This window comes from Melozone crissalis, unplaced genomic scaffold (assembly GCF_028551555.1).
Source record: "Melozone crissalis strain CALT ecotype California unplaced genomic scaffold, PUWL_Pcris_2 ptg000005l_1, whole genome shotgun sequence".
Classification (NCBI taxonomy): Eukaryota; Metazoa; Chordata; class Aves; order Passeriformes; family Passerellidae; genus Melozone; species Melozone crissalis.
The window spans coordinates 31,017,892-31,038,601 of record NW_026535783.1 but is presented as its reverse complement, the minus strand read 5'-3'; the positions used below and the strand labels follow the sequence as shown (position 1 = coordinate 31,038,601).

Below are 20,710 nucleotides of genomic sequence, written 5' to 3'. Positions count from 1 at the left end.
CTTTTGAGAATCTTTAACTGTTAAAGAAGATCCACAAGAAATACTAAAGACACTACCATTTCCTTGTTCAAAATAGGCTTCTAGAGAATGAAAACCAGAAATTACATCCTTCCATTGAAAGCAATGTACTGAAAATCAAGACACAGGTTGAAATTCATAAAAAAGCACTTGGAAGTAATGAAGAATATCTGCAGAATTGTGACATTGAGATTTACTGCTCATATCCAGAGGGAAAATGTTTTCAATAAGACAGCTAGAAAAAAATCCATTAAACTATGACTGCTTTTTCCTTTTCTCTTCAACTATACCACTCTCAGCATGCCTTAGAAGTACATGCACTGCAATGTTTCCTTTGAGAATCTTTTAGATAAAGATTAGTTTAAGTGAAAGTCTCTGAAAAAACAGTACTATGTCCAAACTGAAAATGGGAAGAGAACTGAAGAACTAAAGGAGAAAGGAATTGTGTTTTCCTGTTTAGGAAACCTTTCCTAACCTTTTCAGGCTATCTGCCCACTGAATCCTTATGAAATTTTATTTCACAGTTCCTCTAGTGTTTGCTTTATCAATCCATACTCCATGCTCTTTACATATTTGTATATTGTCTTCCCATCTTGTCTTGGCCAGTGTCTTAAGGGCATCAAGTATGTTTAGTCTCTCCTGTTGATGCTAAAAAAAGTTGACTTTTCTCTGTAAAAATTATTTTTAAACTGCTTCTTCAATCAGATGAAGCTCATAAAATTATGAAGACCTGTTCAATTTTGCTGACCTGTCTTTTTAAGGCTAATACAGTGACACTGCTTCACACTGGCATGAAGCAAGGTCAGCAAACGGACTCACGTACTGGAACTCCTCTTGTCATGGCACTGTACAGCTCTGCCTGAGCTCAGAGGTGCAGAGAGCCCAGTTAACATCACTGTTATGCTCCCAATTTGCACAGGCACAGCATAATCTTCTGAAGGTCAGAAATGGATGTCTAGTATCCAAGCCATAATAAAATGGAACCCAAATAATAAATTGCAAATATTCCACTTGCTGCAACAAGGTATCTTAACACTACGACATCTTATGTTTCTAATGTACAAGGGAAGTATCAGTAAAACATGCTTCAAGATATTCAGAAACCTAAAGCAAGATTTACAAGATAAACCAATGAATATGTGCATATTAATTTTTGGGAAGGCAGTGTAAAATTCTAACTTCAAAGATATCATATTCTCTTTCTATCAAACACATGCACAAAAGCTACTCTCACACAAATATTAGATGGTAGATGCATTTTCTGAAGTGCAGACACAGCCTTACCTGCATTTCTTGGCAAAAGGAAGCAGTTGGTCCAAAAAGAATCTGACACTGCTCATCTGCAGTGTACGTCATTCCTGGGAGCTTAGAGGGAATAATCACAGAATTGAGGCTCTGAGGATTCGTCTGTACCAGACAGTTACTGGCCTTTGACCTGGTGATATGCAGAGATTCATACGCTGAGAAATCCGAGGGTCTGACTGCCATGCCAACTTAAACTTGCATACAACATTCAAAATACATGGACAATTATAATTTTAATTATAATAGTCAGCACTGGACTACTGCTCGTGTTTAAAATTACATGGCCTGTTTGTTATAAGTTAATCTGTTCCGTTATTCTACATTTGCAGAAAGACAATATAAATGATCAACATTTCAGAAAAGTGCTGGACAACATTTTAGCATAAAACTTACTTAATGGGTAAAGGTTTTCGTGGCCAAACATTTCAGTACACAGCATATTAATATATAGCAAACACAGTGACACATAAAAAATTTTTATATAAGTATATAAAATTATAATCATACCCCTGAAAATATAAAAATCCATGCCATTGTTGAAAACAGATATTAGTAAATCTAATATTAGATTGTGATGATTTAAAATATTTTGACAAATTTTGTAAAACAAATCTCCCAGAGGAGTAAAAAACATTGAAAACTAATTATTTCAGTATATTTATTGCATCTATTTCTAAATGACATACAGCAAGAGTTCTTTTCTTGAATTATATACCTGAGAAATCTTTCCAGATCTTCTCTGCTGCACTGAGACCATGAAACATCCCCAAGATTCTGTCCTTTAATCCATTCTCCAGACATGATATGAACACCATCTGCACAGGATGGGTGGTCATTGTCGTGGTTTATCCCCATGCTGAATTTTGAAGTTATTAAAAATAAAACAAAGTGAAACAAAGTAACAGGTTGTTTTCACAACTTTTTAAAGTTAAAACTCTTGCAAAGGGCTGAAAATAGCTCATATATATTACATGTAGGAAACCACTTTTGATTATTTTTTCCATGGTATCTTTCATAGAAGTGCACGTAATCATGTATAGACGACTATTTTATAATTAAAGATGGAAGTGGAGCTGCATTTATTTGATGAGAAATATTGCATTCTAATCAGTTCAATACATATTTTGGATAACTTTTTGAATTTTCAGAACTGCACAATTGCAAATTTAATGAATACTATTTCTCTTTTAAATGGGCAACATACTCTTATTTTTTAAGATCAGTGAATATTTTGGCAGTCATTCTACCTTCAATCTGTATGGAACAGATTGGTTGAAATTTTATGGAATATTAAAATGATCACTACTTTGATGGGCAATTATTGTGTCCAAAGATAAAAACACCTAAATGATTTTTCGATCTCTTGTTAACAATAACACTTATGAAGAAATTAAATTGATTTTGATTATAAAGACACATCCCAGAGAGTTCTCACATTCAATGCATTGCAATGAAAAATTTCACTGAATATCTGCATGAAACTCCTGTTTTAACTGAAGACTCACTGTCATTCTCATTCAGAATTAGCAAACAGAGAGGAAGAAGAGGCACCTAAATAAAACTAAGATTTTCAGAATTAGCTAAGTGGATCATGCTTGACTAATATTACAAGAAATAAATACACTCTACTGTCTTTGGAGATTTACAAAAGGGTGTGAGACTACACTCCAGAGTATTGGATTTAAAATAGTGCTGGAATTTTGCAGCATTACTATGCCCTGCAGAAAAGCAAAACTTCAGGTTTAACAAAACTCTATGCCTTGTATTGATTCTTTCACTTACAGACTGCAAAGACAGAGTAAATTTTCTGTGTCTACAAAAACTGGAGTACATTGTGGTTCTCCTTATTTCACCACCCCACAGTGGCAAATGGCAAAAAAGACCTGTCTCCCTACACTTTTCTTCTCCACTCTATCCCAAAATCCATTCATGACTCAAACCATACATAAATTTGCAATTTGCTTTACCTTTTGTTTACTAATGAAATTAATGGAAATATCATGTAGGACTTTACCTTGCCTATAGAAGTGCTCTATCTCTTACACTGATGTGTACACCCCACACTCTGAAGTACTGGAACAGTGCTTTCTGCAAAAATTAGATAATTTTGCTATCTCTAAACCATGTAACAGAACTGAGGCAAGCAAATGCGTCTAACTCTGATCTTAGCCTCTGTCTTTTCCTGACCTGCCTGAATGGCACAAAACAACTATGCAGAAGTGCCTCTGCACTTGCCTTACATTCTTACTGCATGCCTCACATGCAGAATTTGAGACGTGTCTATCCCCAGAATTATTTACACCCATTGGAACTGGGCAGGAAGACACAGGAAAGCTGGGGATATGTAACCTAGTGGACTACATAAGAAAAAATTTTGCTCATAGCTCTTTGCGTTTTATGCTTCCTTAATGCAAAAGTAGTAATTTAAAAATACTCATTTGTCAGCATCAGATACACTGTAGGATTTTAACTAAAACATTTACAACACAAAATCTTGACCAAATGTATTATAAAATTCATGGCTCCAATTTATGCAGAGTGGAATTAACACATTTATATGTTATTTAAAATACTTTTAAGGTGAAAATTACAAAACCCCTGTAATTTCTAATTATGATCAATTCCCTTCACTCCGAAAAACAATTCTTGAAGCTTGACTTTGTCACAAAATATTCTGTATAGTCAGCCAAAGAAATTTGTGCTGAGCTGAACCATTATCTTGATTATTTCAAAAAACACAAGCCACCATTACAAAAATATATAAGCGCATCCCCCTTTTTCCAATCTACTATTACAGAAGCATTTTATGAAGTTTATTAGCACAAGAATTCCCAGGAAAACATTGTATTTTAAAACAGGAAGTGGTTAAAACTGTTGTAATTATAACAGCTGTGAAAATTACCTACATTAAGCACTAATAAAAAACCTAATTCCAATAATCTTCCAGTACTTCAGCTGTCCATACTTTCATAACACTTCTATCCTGCTTTGACATTCAATTGTAGTTCAAAATAGCTGTACTAAGCCAATGGAATTCATCCCTCAATTCTCTTCCCCCTCCAAATTAAGTACATGTAAAAAATCCAGAAAACAAGAAACACAAGTACTGAACCCTTTGCCTACCTGAACGAATAGGCATTCAAAAATGCCTATTCAAAAGACAAATACACATTTTAAGTTAACATCAATTAACTAAATTTCAGGACAATATCTCAGAAGTAAGCTAAATAAGCAGCAGTTTTCTTCAGTGAGTGTTTTTGATTCCTTCTGTAGCACGTTAACGGCTGCATATTTTTATCTGACCTTGTATCAATTACAAGACCAAATAAAAGTCAGTGTGCAGCAGGACTGATTTCTGATTTCATTCCTCACATCACATTGTTTGTGGTGAAAAAAAGAAGCTGAACAGTCATTGCTTCTTTTTCAACACGAGAGTAATTGGTGTAAGCATGTATACCTACTCCTCCATTAACAATCAAGAACATAATATTACTCAGCTTGCAATGGTGGTTGTGATATTTTCTAGCCCCTCTTGCTACACATGAAAGACATAACTACATCCTTTCACTGATACAAAGGCACCACATAAACTGCGCCTGTGTAAGGTGCTGCTCTGTCTCTTCCTATAGAATGAGTGCATTATGGTAGCACTCAGCACAGTGCTCCCAATCCTCTCTCCCACAGCTGTGGTCATCCAACCTCATACAGGAGTAAAGCAACACTATGTGCACGTGGGAGGAAGACAAAGGAATGTGGGATTATAAAATAACTCTGTAACAGCCTCAAAAAACCACAATTAACAAAGAAGACAGTGTAGTACTTTAATAAGTAGTACTACATGTCTATATACAGAAACAAATTATATTTTTAAGAAAAGAAATGGTATTTTTTCTGTGTTGCATAAAAATGTTTTACCGATTCTGGTTAAAGGCTACATAGAGCAGATAAAATATGCAAGTGGGAAGTATTCGATAAAATGCCTTCCCTAAATAAAATATTAGCAATATTTAAATTCACACTACGCAAATTAACTATATTTTAATAATCTCAGTTTTAAAATATTTTGACAAACAGATTTAGTCCAATAAACTCCACTAACAGATAATTCAAGTCAACTGAAAAAAAAGGTTTTATCTAAAAACCCTCTAAAACTTTTTTAAAGGAGTTTTTATTTGATACCATGTATAAAAGTGGAATCATTTTTGCTAAATCTTTAATATGCAAGTAGAAATAATACAAAGAAACAACATCACTAAATTCTGTGTATTTAGAATTAATAATATTAGCTCAATATTTCAGTAAAAAGGCAATTCTTTTACAATTAACTACAGCTGCAATTATACGTGTACAGCTGGAATAAAAAAGGCAATAGCATCTCTCCTGTCACTTTAGAGAACAGCTTATATTCTTGCATTCAAAATGTATTCCAGTGTCAACATACTGAACAAGCACCAATTAGTACTATTTTACTTCACCTAATCACAGTGGAGTATTACAAAATCAAAGCTCTTTTAAGCCTCAAAAGAGGATCCTCAGACATTATTCTATATTTAAATATGCTACATAAGGTTATGCACACACCTTGAAATAATTAGGTCTGCACTATTTTAAATTACTTCTTACCATAGGACATCAAAATTCTTTGACATGTGCTACTTTCATGACAATATGCATTTGCTCAGTGACCCCACATGCTTCCAGATAAAAGCTTTTTATTATTTATTCATTATTTTGTTTGTGTTTTGCAAATGGTAGATGATTGTTGTCACCACTCTATCACACTTAAAATGCAAACAGCGCACCTGAACAAGAATGATGTTGTTAAACCAGAAACAGGCAGAGAAGGGACAAAGATTAAATAGTATCAAAAAATTATTATATGAGCAATTAATTGGGTTAGTTCAGATAGATGTGGAGAATTACTTTAAGCTTATCTGTAAACAAAAACTGAGAAATTAAAAAAAAATTAAAGGGAACAACTAAAGCTCAGATTTTCATAGTCATTAACAGTGAGACAGATTAGGAATAAGAGGTAGATTAAGAAAAGTGCAAGAGCAAGTGCTGGATCAAGGAACCAGCGGTGTTCAGTACAATAAACAGAATGTTCAATATGATAAATAGATTCCCAAATAAAGGACCTATTTATTCCAAGTGATATATAGAACAAAAGAACAATGAGTGCAAACTGCAGATCAAGTATAATACTACTAGTATGAGCTCAGGAAAGACTGAAAATTACTAGAAAACTTTCCCCTTGTGAAGGAGAAAATAAATCTCTGAATGCAGTTGCCAGTTTATACCTGTGATGTATGATGGGATCACATTCCATTTGATTTGTTTAAAATTCATATTGGTATAAGTGATTACTATACAGTATTTGTAAATTCTCTGCAACCATTATCCTAGATAATTTTATATTTTGTGAAATAAATCACTAATATAATAAATTCTGTACCTTAAAAATAAAAATAACTTTAAAAAGTATTATTAATAATGAAGTATTATCTTCCTTATTATTTCCATTGCTTTTGTTATTTTATCATTTTGTGCAATAGTACAGTAGAATGATGGAAACGTTTTAAACTATGGACCCCAAATTTACAAGGCTTAACAGCTTATATGCAGTTTTATAGCACAATGATTTACATACCAGTTTGTCTGATCTCCAATTCTGCAGTATCATGAGGATGTATTTGATAAGTGAATATAATACCCCTTATGTGATTATCACAGACAGAAAGACAGCAGCTACACTACCTTCTTAGTACTTTTATTGCACTTTTTCAACAAAATTATTTATCACACTGCTATCTTTATAGAGAAATATATATAAAAAAGGCCAGACTAGTAGAAGGATTTTATAAGCTCTTTTATGTTGGCTTGTTGGTTATTTTTATGTCCTAGTTAGTGAAGTATTAAGTGCTGTATGATTTTTATATGTCCTTTAAAACAAATGAGATGATTTCTCAGATGATTGAATAAATGGAGTAAGAAATCTTTCAACCGGTAAATTAATTATTTAGCTAAAAGTGAAAGGCGGTTGACCAACTACAGAAAAATTATGATGGTAAAAGGTAAAACATGATTTCTTTTGAAAAGAATTTATATTCAAAGGAAAATCTACCAAACAAGGAAATCTCCATCTTCTTGTTAAAAATTATATGATCAGAAAAAGTAAAAATCAATAACTCTATGCAACTGTTATTTCCCTTTTGTAAATCATTGCTCATTCTCCACAATGCTGGAAATTCAGATTGCATTTTCAGTCTTAAAACAACTGGGTAAAAGTAAAACATGCACATTAGTATAGGGATTTTAACATATGCTGGATGCTGCTGTCTAGCTGACTTGGCAGCTTTTGCAGAACAGCTTTCTTGTCTAACTCCAGTACTTCCACCACCATGCTTCCTGCTGCTGGATCCAGACAAACTACTGAGCCACAGTCCTTTGACTGAAGTATACAAATAATTTAAAGGTTTTCTGTGACAGGTATATTTAGCATCATAACATTAAAATATACATTGCTCTTCCTGAAGGCTTTTTTACAGAAATGATATAATACCGAAGAAATATTGGCTTCTGGTAAATATGACACCCCTGCCACATTGCTGAGCTATCACAAAATCAGTGAACAGCTATAAAAAAACAGGTTTTGTATTAACAAAAACATTGACATTGTTATGATCTTTTGCCAGTTTTTTCACATGTATTCTAAATGTATCAGATTATCAATTAAGCTTTTGCATCCTGTAGGATGTTTTTCAGTTACTAATTGTTTTTTTTACAAATGTTATCCTAAGGAAAATTTAAGATAAATCCATCCAGGAACAGTATAGCCTGGCAGAAACACAACCCTTAACACCTTCTAGAGAGAGAATTGAATAATCTTAACTTCATGTAAAAAAATCATATCTTTTCATGTTACTAAAATGCTGATGCAGTGCTTCTTCCCTGTCTCTGTGCTTCATTTCTTCCTGAGCTGTTTCTTCAACTGTCTTGCCACTAGCAAAAGGTTGGATTATTTCTGCCTGGTATTGCAGCGATGTGATGCATGAACGTGATTAGAACTGGACCAACAAAACTAATTTTTTTCATGGTTTTTAATACCAGAAACATTTTGAGTACAAGTAAACATAAATGTGAAGTATGTTAACAGACTTCATTATTTTCTGTCATCTGTAATCTTAAATGTGTTTTGTTGTACAATTTTCAGGCCACTGAAGTTTGGAAATATACACCCATGTGCCCAGTAAGATCCTAAGCTGATTTAAGTCAGCAAAAGTATATGACTGTGGAACAAAGATGTCGACTTTGATGTGGATGCAGGCAAAAAAGAGACTATCAATTTTTAAAGAACTTACCCACTAAAGCATGAAAATGAATGTAAGGTAATCTCAAGGACTTGCATAGTTGAACATCTAATATATATATACTTCTAACTTCATTAAAGTAGTTTTAAAAAAAGAAAAGAAAATCCTTTCAAGACCATTCAGTGCAGTGTTAGTTTAACTGCAAGAGTTTAGAATAGTTATCTTATGAATACTTTTCCTGACCTATCAGGGAAAAAAAGTGATGAAACTACTAGGGTGGTTTTGTACAAATCATGTTTGAAATAGAGAATATGTAATGCTGAAATGCAATACAAAGCTAAAGTCTCCTGCTAATTTTTATCAACTAAATAAGTTTCAAGGAAAAAGGAAAGCACATTACCTTTCTTTTTAAGAGTAATTTTAAAAAGCAGTTTCTTATTAAACAAGTACTATGCTTTATAGATAAATACTCCTATAAAGTTTCCAATTTTTAAACAAGAAGGATAGAAAATTTCACAGACAGTAAAAAATACAAAAATAATATAAAAATAAGAGAACCATATAATCATATAATGGTTTGGGTTGGAAGGGACATTTAAGATCATCTAGTTCCAAACCCACTGCCACAGACAGGGCAACTTCCACTAGACCAGGTTGTGGTCAAAATTCCACCCTGTCTGGTCTTGATCAACTCAACATGGGGAGTGCACAACCACTATGGACAACCTGTTCAGTGCCTCACCACCCTCACAGCAAAAAATCCTAATATCGAATCCAAACCTACTCTCATTCAGTTTAAAGCCATTCCCCCTTGTCCTGATACCATGTGCCTTTGTAAAAGCTCTCCAGGCTCTACTGCAGGTCTCCTTTAGGTCTGAAAGGTGCCATGGGCTTCCCCCAGAGCCTCCTCTTCTCCAGGCATGTCCACATTGTATGCAGCTATGCACAAAAAGAAGGGAATTATAACAATTTCTGTGTAAATCTGTAATGACACAAATATGTGTATGGGAAAGATGATTGCCTATAGCTGTTGTGCATGTATTTTAAAAATCACTACAAAGCTCAATTTTCCAAACAGTAGCTGTACTTTTCAAACTATTTTACTCAAATTAGGCTCCTGTCTCTACACTTCAGTTGACTTTGATTTGAACAGAAAACTCAGTGGTGATGAAAACCAGCCAAAACAGTCAAAGTTCAACATCTCTGATAGTACCCACAGATAAATTAATATCCTTATCTCTTGGATATTTCCTTCTTGGTCTGGAAAACCCAGCTTTAGACCATTAGCCAAAAAGAACAGAAAAAATTAAGAAAGAAACAACTAGAGGGAAATTAAAGACTTTGCAGTTGGAATAAAGCCACAATGACATGAATTTTCCCTATCCAATACCCTAATAGCCCATGGTGTTGTATGGGAGAGAGACAGAAGCAAGATTATTTGGGGACAGCTTATCAGCACATTCTCCACCGACACTGTGGGACCCTTGATAAACTGAGTGAGGATTTCATACAACTTTTTAATACATTCACAAAGAATATATGCTTTCTGCTTATTAACTACTAAATAGGTGATTCAGAAATTCCACAGACTCCCTGTTCATCACTAAAAAATATGTGGCAGAATATCCTGAATTTTAGTAACAGTTACCTCTCATATTCCAAAAATGCTTGTCAGAAAAAGAATGCAGAGGTATAAAATTAATTCTGAAGAATTACACCAGTTTCTCTTTTAAGTGGCTAAAACAACTTCTAAACTACACTTAGAGCACTTAATAATTGTAAATTAACATATTTTGAGATGCAGAAATTTACATCCGTTCTGTATTTCTCCATCCTTCAAAAGGAATCCTAGCCCTTAGAGGGCCATCATTCAAGTAAAATCACATGTAGCTTGTTAACCTCAACACCAGCAATTGTCACTCTTATCTCTGTCCTCCACACAATGTCTTTTAATTAACTGTTATTAGTTTTTACTTTGTAATGTGACCTCATTATGTAATTACCTAATTGCTTAGTAAATTTATTTTAAAAATTAGAATATGTTTAATAAAACCAAGTCCATTAATGTGATACAGTTTTTAATGACCAATTACACACAATTCAAAAATCAACTGTTGACTTACATAATTTCTCAATGTCATTAAAATCTCTACATCCAGATACACAAGGCTAGAACAAAGACATTTCACATTGCAAAGGAAGGTTTAGCCTGCTATTGTATTTCATTGAGAATATTTCTCTTCCAATTGGAAAAACAAAAGTAAACCAACACCACAACGCTTAATAAACATCCATGTATCAGAATGTATTTAATATAAGGGCGTCTTCTTCCATACAACTGGCTACAGGACAAGGACATGGCCTCAAGCTGTGCCAGGGGACGTTCAGTTTGGATATCAGGAAAAATTTCTTCAATGAAAGGAACGCATTAGAACTTTATATTTGTCAATACAATGACAACTGGTAATGTCTTTGTCTGTATATGCTCTCAGGAAATGAAAATCAACAGCATCTATATTGCTTAAGTTTTGAATCTATTTGTACAATAATTTATGAGCAAGAATATCTGTTGTACAAAACGGAAAAAAATTGTTTCTCCTTTATCCTTCAAGAAGCAAAGTCTTTGAGAAAGCTTTTGGTTCTACGCTGCTGAACTAGAGTCTTCACAAGAGCGACTAGAATGGCTAAAGATATTACATACAAAAAAGCCAAGGTAGTAGTTAAATGACCTCAAGACTCAGAAAAAGTTAGTGAAAATTTTCTAGAAAAGATGATGTATTGTAGGAGCCATTTATGACTAGTCTGTATGGTGAGCATTTAATCTCTGCTTCTGAGGCAGTTAAGAACAAGCAAGACAAATCTCTGTAAGAGATACTCTAGATATATTTGAAGCTGCTCAAGTCCTTTCCAATAGGATCTACATTCAAATGTTTGTCTTCAAACATTTTTATATTGTCTCTTCACAAAGCTTCAACTACTTCTAGCATCTTCGTTGCAATTGCAAGGGCCTGGCTGGCAGAGACACCCATGCAGAAAAAACCAAATCTCTCTAAAATGTCACCCTACACTCCTCGGTGCAAGACTGCTGTGTTTCAGATTGTGACAGCTAAGGACTCTGAATCCATCATGAAGCAGGAATCTCTCCTCTACACCTCTTCATCTTTGGCACTGGGGGGTGCTCTTTTTTTTTCTTTTCTTTTTTTTTTTTTCTTTTCTATACACTATGTGGTCTGTTATAAACCTTCATTAGTTTGGACTTCTTGAAGAAATGTCTGGTTCAATCAACATCTTGTCCTTTAGATTAACACAAGATTTTATTTATTCTTTATTTCCACTTTCTAAAAGTATCTTTATTACATCACCCACAGAGAATTGTCAGGATATCTCCAACAACACCCAAATGCAATTACAATCATTACCAGTGAGAATATGATGGCTGGGATACCATCATGATTTGTTTTTCCACATTCATTTGAATTAGTATGAAAGGATTTGAAAGCTCTAAAATTTCATATGTAGCCTTGTAACACTTTTATTTCCCTGGGATTTATATATCAGCAATATAAGTTTTATGTTCCTGTAGGAAGACTGTGTAAATTCCTTCTTTTTCACAGTCCAACTGCAATGCAAATCCATGAAGATATTCCAAGTTCACAAAAAAATGTAAGGTAGGTTATAGAGTCTGACCTGTGCTGCAGTCTTGGAAGAACTGCTAGCAGCAAGAGTGAGCTTTTCTGTCTACCTTGTTTTATGTACGGACTGCTGTTAGGAGGCGTTAGGAAGTCAAAGATAGGTTTGATTGTCTTCTGCAAGACAAAAACCTTACCAGTATGTAAGCATATAAACTTCTTAAGATCCATATCCCACATTCGGAAATTTGCTATTGCACAACCAACACACCACCCGTAACTTTGCAAGAACATTACCTATCACCATTTTTCAGTGAGCATATGATGTTGTACTTTTTGTTGATTGAGATGTCTCTTTTTTCAAATACAGTAATTTTTCAGCAGAGGCTTTTATTCTCTAAAAACACTTTTATTGTGTTGGTCATAAAGCAGTGTATCTGTTATTATCATACTTGCAGTAAACAATTATCTAATTTACTCTACCAGTGAACTTATCTGCAGATCATAATCAGTGATTGTTTAATTCCCCTTATTTTTAGTTTACTGCCATCAGAATAAGTTTACAGAAAATAAATCTTCTTCTACCCATTCCCTCTTCCAATGCCAGCAAACACTACAGCAAAAAATAGAAATAGAATGATGTTTAGCTACAAAACATGAATACATATTTCTTTTTAGGTCTTTCCTTATCACAACTATCATGCAAGCAGGCTGGCTTACATTAACCAGGAGATTTTTTTCTGCAGTTATGAAAATACAAAAAAAAAAGAAAAGAAAGAAACATAAAATGTCAATTTCATGCAGCAACTCATACTTCTGTCAATCTTTAAATAATTGCTCTGTATTTGCTTATTTTGTATCCAGAAAAAAAATCAATACAAATATTTTAATTTCCAGTGTCTTCTTATAATTAACTTCATTTTTCAACATTAGATGTTAGGATCTCCATTCTCAGGAAGCTTGACCAAATTTAAACCAAGTCACTTTCAATTCAAAGTATTTGTCCTAAGATACCTAACTACACACCTAGCAAAACATCCCTCTCTGTCGTCACTCTGAAACTGACATTATAATACAAATACACAAATACCTGGCACAGACACTGCATAAAAAAATGATAGAGTAATACATACTCCCTTTTTATTTCAGTTTAAATTAAGACATTTTTTATTTCCTTTTTTTTTTCAAGTAATGAAGGCAAGAATGAAGTTGAAATCTTATTAACAGATTTTATTATTGCAAAATATTAATTTTTCACTTTGGGCTAAAATATTTGACACTGAATGAGTAAAAGCATCCAGCCCAGCTGTGAAGGACAGCTAACTTCACCTTCATTTTGCCATCCTTTTCTTCTTCTAAGACGAAAAACATTAATGTTGCAATGACCAATGACTGTTCTACACTATAACAGGATCTATCCTGAGAAAGCCAAATTAAATAAGGGCTCTTCCAACTTATGATCTCATTAAAATGCTTGCTGGCAGCAATTGTTAGAGTTGGACCTGTTACACAATACCACAGTCAGCACAGAACAAACATCTTGGGGCACCTGATTTTCCCCAGACAATAGCAGTCTTTCCAGTTAATTTATTTATTTTGTAGCTATAAAGATTTTTGTATTACTTCAAGTCATAAACAATTTGTTAAGCTACATACCATATATTGATACATATTATTAATATTATTATTAACAGAAACACTATTTTCTGAATTTTTCATTTAAATCCCCTCCTTAGAGAAAGAAAGGAAAAACTGAAGTACACAATCAAATTAGACAAATCGCAGTAGTATTACATGCAAGTGAATAAAAGGCTTTAACATTCACATACTTACTTGTGACCCATTTCATGGGCAATTGTAAAAGCCAGATTCAGACCATTGTCCTCTGCAATAATACATTTTCGTTTTTCACTGCACATTCCACTCAGGTATGCTATACCTAGGAAACACAACCACCACAGTCAAATATTTTGTGTTATTACTAATTTTATAAATTACAGCTTAATTAGACCCAAACAAGACTGAAACCTTGTTGTGGTCAGAACCATCCAAGTATATAAACAGGTACCTGACAACGGTTTACTTACTCAATTTGCAACCAGTGGTAAAATTACCTCACAGTAATGATTACACGGACTGCAATGTACAGAAAATGCATCCTTTAAAAGCATTACTCGGTACCTTAATGAATTGTGATAGAACATGCGTATGAATGTCAATACGGCTGTAAAGGAAAATAAATGTCTACAGCAATAGGACACAAGTTTGAACAGGTATTTCCTCTGACAGAAGAATCAAGTGCACAGAGTTGTCCCTCTACATTTATCACTACTAATTATTCATAAAGCGTTCAGCATGTTAGTGGTTTTAAAAACATTTAGAAGAGTCAGATGTGCCAGAAGAGTTCATAGGAGACTGCAGCCTGTCAAACATATTTAGTGTAGAAGCTATAATGCCTTTACTACATAATACCTTAGTTTTCAAAAAACGCAACGAAGCCTTAATGGTGGGGGTTTGAGTTCAAGCTCAGCTTCTTAAAAGTAGAGCGTCTGTAACTGTAAAAGCTTGAGGAACATGAAACTTAATTTGGGTAATGGTAAATTTTTCAGACCACAAACACATTTAGTGGGGATGATTGTCGTCGTTCCTTGTTTGAAAATCTGGAGTAAGCAATCAAAACACTGTTTCAAGCGTTTGGCCTTCTTCCCAGGAACTTCCTTTCAATGGAATGGTGCCCTCCAGTTCAGCATGTTTGCTGGATTATTTGCATGTAAAGGTCAAGTTTGAAATGGTTGACAGTATTTGAAATTCAGTCATAATTATCATTCCAATTTAATAAGATAAGCCTTTCTTCTTACAGTCCAAATATCTGTCAGTCTGTGAGCACAACACTTCGCCCACAAGTAGTAGTAAGCCCATCACTATTCTGCCAACTCTTGAGTATTGCCCTCAAAAGAACTGGCTGAAAGCTTTTGGACACAGAACTTTTGACAAAAAATGGTGTCCAGGACTGAACAAAACAATGACAAATAAAATTTGAATAAGGCAGAGTATTTAGACTTTTACTATTTGTTTCCAAAATAGGGAATAGCCATCTGGGATACGAAAGAAAAAGCAAAATCTCATCAGGAAAAACAAATTTAGTCTTTCAAATGAGACCTCATTGATATCTAAACATAGATATCACTCATACTAACTTCAATAAAAAACAGAGAAGAAATGCTCTGAAATGCAATGTTTTATTTCAAAAATGTTTTGTTGTAATGCCTCAACTATAACCAAGAATATTTCTAAAATTTTGTGCCTTGTAGTTCCACAAATATATGCATCCTCTTTTACAATTTGATCACCAAACTGAAAAAGACAGAAAGACTTTTAATGCTGGAGCTTGAAGTAGTACAGCTGGTAACAGTACCAGAAGAAGCAATCAGGGTCCTGATTTTAGCCATCATCAGTGAACTTAAAAACTGGTCCAATAAAATAGAAAAATCACTCTTGCCATAGACAAAACCCAGTACTGCATTTTGAAGTACTGGGAGTGATCCTTTATTATAAGGCAAAACATTTAGAAATACTTTTCTTGCTCGTTTTGGCTGTGATAGAGGTAATTACACAGTAGCTGGTAAGGACCTATGTTTTGGGTTTGTGTTAGAAAAGTGAGGGTAACACAGGGAGGTGCTACTTGTTGCTGAGCAGTGGTTACCCAGATTGAAGGCCTCTCCTCCTCCTCCTCCTCGCACCACTTGGGCAGACACTGGCAGGGGGTGGCAGGGGGCACAGGCAGCACAGATGGCCCCAGCTGAGCAGGATATCCCACACCCTGTAGGGCTGTGCTCAGCAAAAAGAGGAGGCCGGAGGCTGCCAAGGGGCTGAGGCTCAGGGACTATCCAGCCTTCGGTTGGTTGGTGGTAAGCGGTTGTTTTCAGCTGCATCATCTTGCTTGGCATTTACTTATCTCTGTTATTTTCCTTCTCATTATTGCTATCATTCTTACTGTTATTTTTACTTCAATTAGGAAACTATTTTTATCTGAACCCATTGCTTTTTTCACTCTTACCCTTGCAATTCTCTCTTCCCATTTCACTGTGTGGGGAAAGAGCAAGCAGCTCTGTGGTGTTTAGTTGCCATCTGGAGCTCAGTCATGACAGTGTTGATGGCTATTCTCAGTTGGATAAAACTTAATTGCTGGGATCTACAGAAAGAGAATTCCCAAACCTCCCTCTTCCTGATGATGCTCAGTACTAACAGAAAACTGTAGGATAATCTCTAGCTTTCTCAAGGGAAAAGGAATCCCCTAACCTTCTTCTAACCTCTAAAATGAAAAAACAAACAAACAAAAAACCACACCAAAAAAATCAAAACCAAACCATTAAGTATCAATGTCATGCAGCAATTTATACTTGTGTCCCTCTAAAATGGCAGGTTTTCCCTCTAAACCTCTAAACTGGCAGGTTTTCCATACAACAACATGAGTACTACCAGTTGCTGTCCACTATTCTGACTGCCCCCTCCATTTACTCGCAAAGAATTACAAATGTTTCCATTTCATACCTATTCTGCAAAAGAAGCAGTCAGCATTATTAAGAATTTTCAATAATACTCATATATTGATCATATAATATTCATAATAATACTCAAGTAATGCTCATATATATCCTCACATACGACCAAAAATGTTTTCATACTTGGAATTCTTTGAAGAAAATTGATTATGTTTGAATTTTATAAGTTTGGCAGACAAAACATAAGATTTAAATTTCACTGAGATTAAATTAGATTGCTGATTCTAGAAATGTCTGAAAGCATCAAAAGCAATTAATGCTTTATGACTTCTCCCCTATTAACTAAATTCAACCTCCTATGTGCAAGCCAGATTCAATAGCAACTGCTGAGTGTATATCAGCCAACTACCAGCTGTGAACTAGTTTCATGTCTTGTTTTTGATTATGAATTTCACATGTAGTGAAAAAGAAACTGACTTCAGTAAGCAGCTGCTCTTGCTTAGTTGTCTATGTATTAGGTAAGAGACCAAATTTTTTATAATATATTTATGTTGAGTGAAGCTTCCTGAAGTTTATTAACACAGCTGGAACTGCTCCAAGGTTAAATCCACACTTAAAAAAAAAAAAACAAAAACCAAAAGAATAAAAGGTCAATGAACAATTGCTCCCTTGTTATGATTAAGATATTCCTAGTGAAACCCATTAGCCTCAACACACTGTTTCAAATTAAAACACTTAGTATCTGAAAAGCTAGAAATCTTTAACTTTATCTCACTGACAATATAAGGAAGGATCTGATTATTTATCTATAAAAAGCTATGGCTTGAAACAAAAAAAAAAAACTTGATTGAATACATGAATCAAATGTAATATATTCTAATTACTTCTCTCTGTGGATAACTTTTCCTCAAGTTAATTCAGAAGAAAATACATGTCACATCAATTAGAAGAGTAAAGCTGTAGCTTTGTGCCTAAGAAGAAGCACATAGGGACTACATTTTCTTATCAAACACGTAAATATCCAAATGAAATAAATGCTGCTTCAAAAAAGTGGAACTTTTCCCCAAGTCATAGCAGTAGTTTATTACTCCTGTTATTAGTGCTACCCTTAGACGCCGGTATTTCATTCTACAAACTATGACAAATTTTCTTGTTTGTTAATGAACATATTCATCAAATCACCAACATACTTATTCTTTGAAATTAGGTGCACATCTACACCACTTCTGTTGAAAAGTGCTAATTCATCTGACAGGGATGTTACACTTAACACCTCACCAGCTAAAGTATCTGAACAAGTCTGTTAGCTTTACCTATTCATTCAGGGCCAGCTGCCTGTAACATAAATCCCCTACCTATGTTAAAAAGGCAATTGTCAGCATTGCCCCCAGGAACAAAAACTCCATAGTAAACAAACCCCAAACAGAATCACAGCAAGAGACAAGCAATCAAGCTTACAAACACTGTCTTCCTTACAGTGACCACAAACCATGTAGGTATGACTGCATTACTGCATTCTAAAAGGCTAGAAAATGGTTCTTTTCCTTTTACAGTGAGCACTGTAAAAATAGTTAATATTCTGGAACTCGAACCACCCAAATTACTTACTCATCCCACTTACATTTCTTTTCCTCTGAACTTCCTTGGTTTCACAAGATATTAAAGATTTTTTTGTCATGGTATTAGCCATGCATTTATTCAGAACTTCCAACAGCATGATCTTCATTTGAATTATCAGTGGTGCACAAAACTCACAAGCCACTACAACAGAAGCATAATTTAAAGTCCAAGTACATCTGGCTTTTGATTCACAAAAAAATATGTCACAGTAAAATATTTAAAATATATTTTAAATGAACTGGAAAATCAATGGGCTTTTAAGCATAAAAATCATTATTTAACTGCACTTGATTACTAATCTAACAAATTATTTTTTTAGCAGACCTGCTAAAAAAGCAGACCTTTTTTTTAAAAAAGCAGGAAAAAAAAGTTTTCCACCAAGAGGACACTTCAAAGTCTAATTAGCACAAGCTGTTCTGAAGAGAGTCACAGATGACTTCCAGGAAAAACAAGTTTTGTCAGTTGTCTGTGAATCAGCAGCTCTTAACCATAGCAGTAATCAAAACAAGACAGTTAACAACCAGAAGTCTCAAATACAAAATCCAAAGCCCAGGAACATTTAATTTTTGTCTTTTTAAGTGAGCGATATAACAGCGAGGGCAAATATATCTATACGTGTGTGTGGGGTATCTTCACAAACACACATCACAGCAAGACATCAGAAAAAATAATGGGATACAATCAAATCAGCTTCTGTTGCATTATTCAAAAATGCAATTTAATTTTTATTCATGTTTTTTGTTATTTTATGATTTATGTACATCTTGGAAGATCCATGCTTTCAGCAGAACATCAATAACTACACTAATTTATATGTACTAATATGTGTGAGATTTTATGTTTCAGAATAGACTATTAAGCTTACTCCTGCACCTTGAAAGAAACTGATGCACTTTAATCCTTATTTTCCCCTGAGCAGGGGAAACGACTAAAAATGGAGAGCATGCATGCATGCCATAATTGCAAAAATAAATTTTGAATGTGTATTTACACAGTTTTAGGTTTTTAGTTCTTGCAACATCTGAAGGGTCCACAGGCCTCCAAGATACTGTTAGAGGGAGGGGATGGGATGGCAAAAGTGCTGAAAGATAGTAATTTTCTTCTAACGTGCTGCGCACATGAAAACATTTCTGCCAAGATGAATACACAGAGGAGACAATAGGTAAATCTTCCCCACTGCCCATTCCTGGCCTTTGCTGACAAGGGACGTAGGGATGCCCTGAGCTAAAGGCTGGCTGCATCGGTACAGTCAACTTTTACAGCCAGCAAAGTACTTATTCTCTGAATTTGGGTATTCTTTTTACATGCATCTACCTGGGTCTATAACTTGTCATGGCAAATAACTCTAGAGTGTAGTTGCTTCAACAGTACATATTTCTCCTTTTATGAAGACTGCAGAGAGGGTGTTCTAATTCAAATACAAAGCTCTATTCATCTATTAAAAGTAATTTATGCCCTCCTATACCTCTGTCAGCAACTGCAGTGATCAACTGAGAAGATCTAGTGAATTTAGCAACTCCTCTGGCAGAGGCCATTTACGTGTATTTGACATCTTATGTCCCACTGCATACCTTACTTACTCTTGTACTACTACAGTCTTTCAGACAAAAGTGGTTATAGTTAAAATGACTATTTTACCATGGGATAATAGAAGACCAACATAATGATTTTTCTGTGCTTTTCTATTCTTTCCTGCTCAGTCCTAACATTCAGTTTACTCAGCTGATCATGAGGACCAATGGTATCCTGGGCACACTGGGAAGAGCACTGCAGCAGGCTGAGTGAGGTAATCCTGCCCTCTACTCAGCTCAAGCGAGGCCACACCTGAGTGCCATGTGCAGTTCTGGGCCCGAGACCAAGAGCTACTGCAGAGGGTCCAGTGGAGGAAACAGAGGTGATCTGTGATCTGGAGCACCTCTCTTCTGAGGAGAGACTGCAGGAGCTGGGCCTGTTTAGTCCAGAGAAGAGAAAACTGAGAGGGGATCTTACTAGCGAATATAAATATGCCAAAGGCAGGTGCCAAGAGGATGGTGCCAGACTCTTTTCCATGGTGCCCATGACAGGACAAGTAGCAATGGCCATAACCAAAACACAAGAAATTCCACCTCAACATGAGGAAAAATTTCTTTACATTGAGGAAGTCAGAGCACAGGAACAGGCTGCCCAGGGAGGTCATGGAGTCTCTCTCTTGCAAGACATTCAAACCTACCTGGACATTTCTTTTTTTCACCAGCTCTAGGTGAACTTGCTTTTGCAGGGGGATTGGACTGGATGATCTCCAGAAGTCCCTTGCAACTCTAACAATTCTGAAATTTTCAGAGAACCG

General features: G+C 34.9%; 1 protein-coding gene across 1 annotated transcript in view; it reads right to left on the bottom strand.

Moving 5' to 3' along the window:
- The window catches only part of ADAMTS19 (ADAM metallopeptidase with thrombospondin type 1 motif 19), a 131,213-nt gene that overhangs the window by 50,078 nt on the left and 60,425 nt on the right, over positions 1-20,710 (bottom strand). Inside the window, exons 8-10 of the mRNA XM_054285548.1 lie at positions 14,096-14,201; positions 2,039-2,179; positions 1,303-1,453 (exon numbers count right to left, since the gene is read on the bottom strand). Of these exons, the coding sequence (XP_054141523.1) occupies positions 1,303-1,453; positions 2,039-2,179; positions 14,096-14,201 (398 nt within the window). The remainder of the gene's footprint in view (positions 1-1,302; positions 1,454-2,038; positions 2,180-14,095; positions 14,202-20,710) is intronic.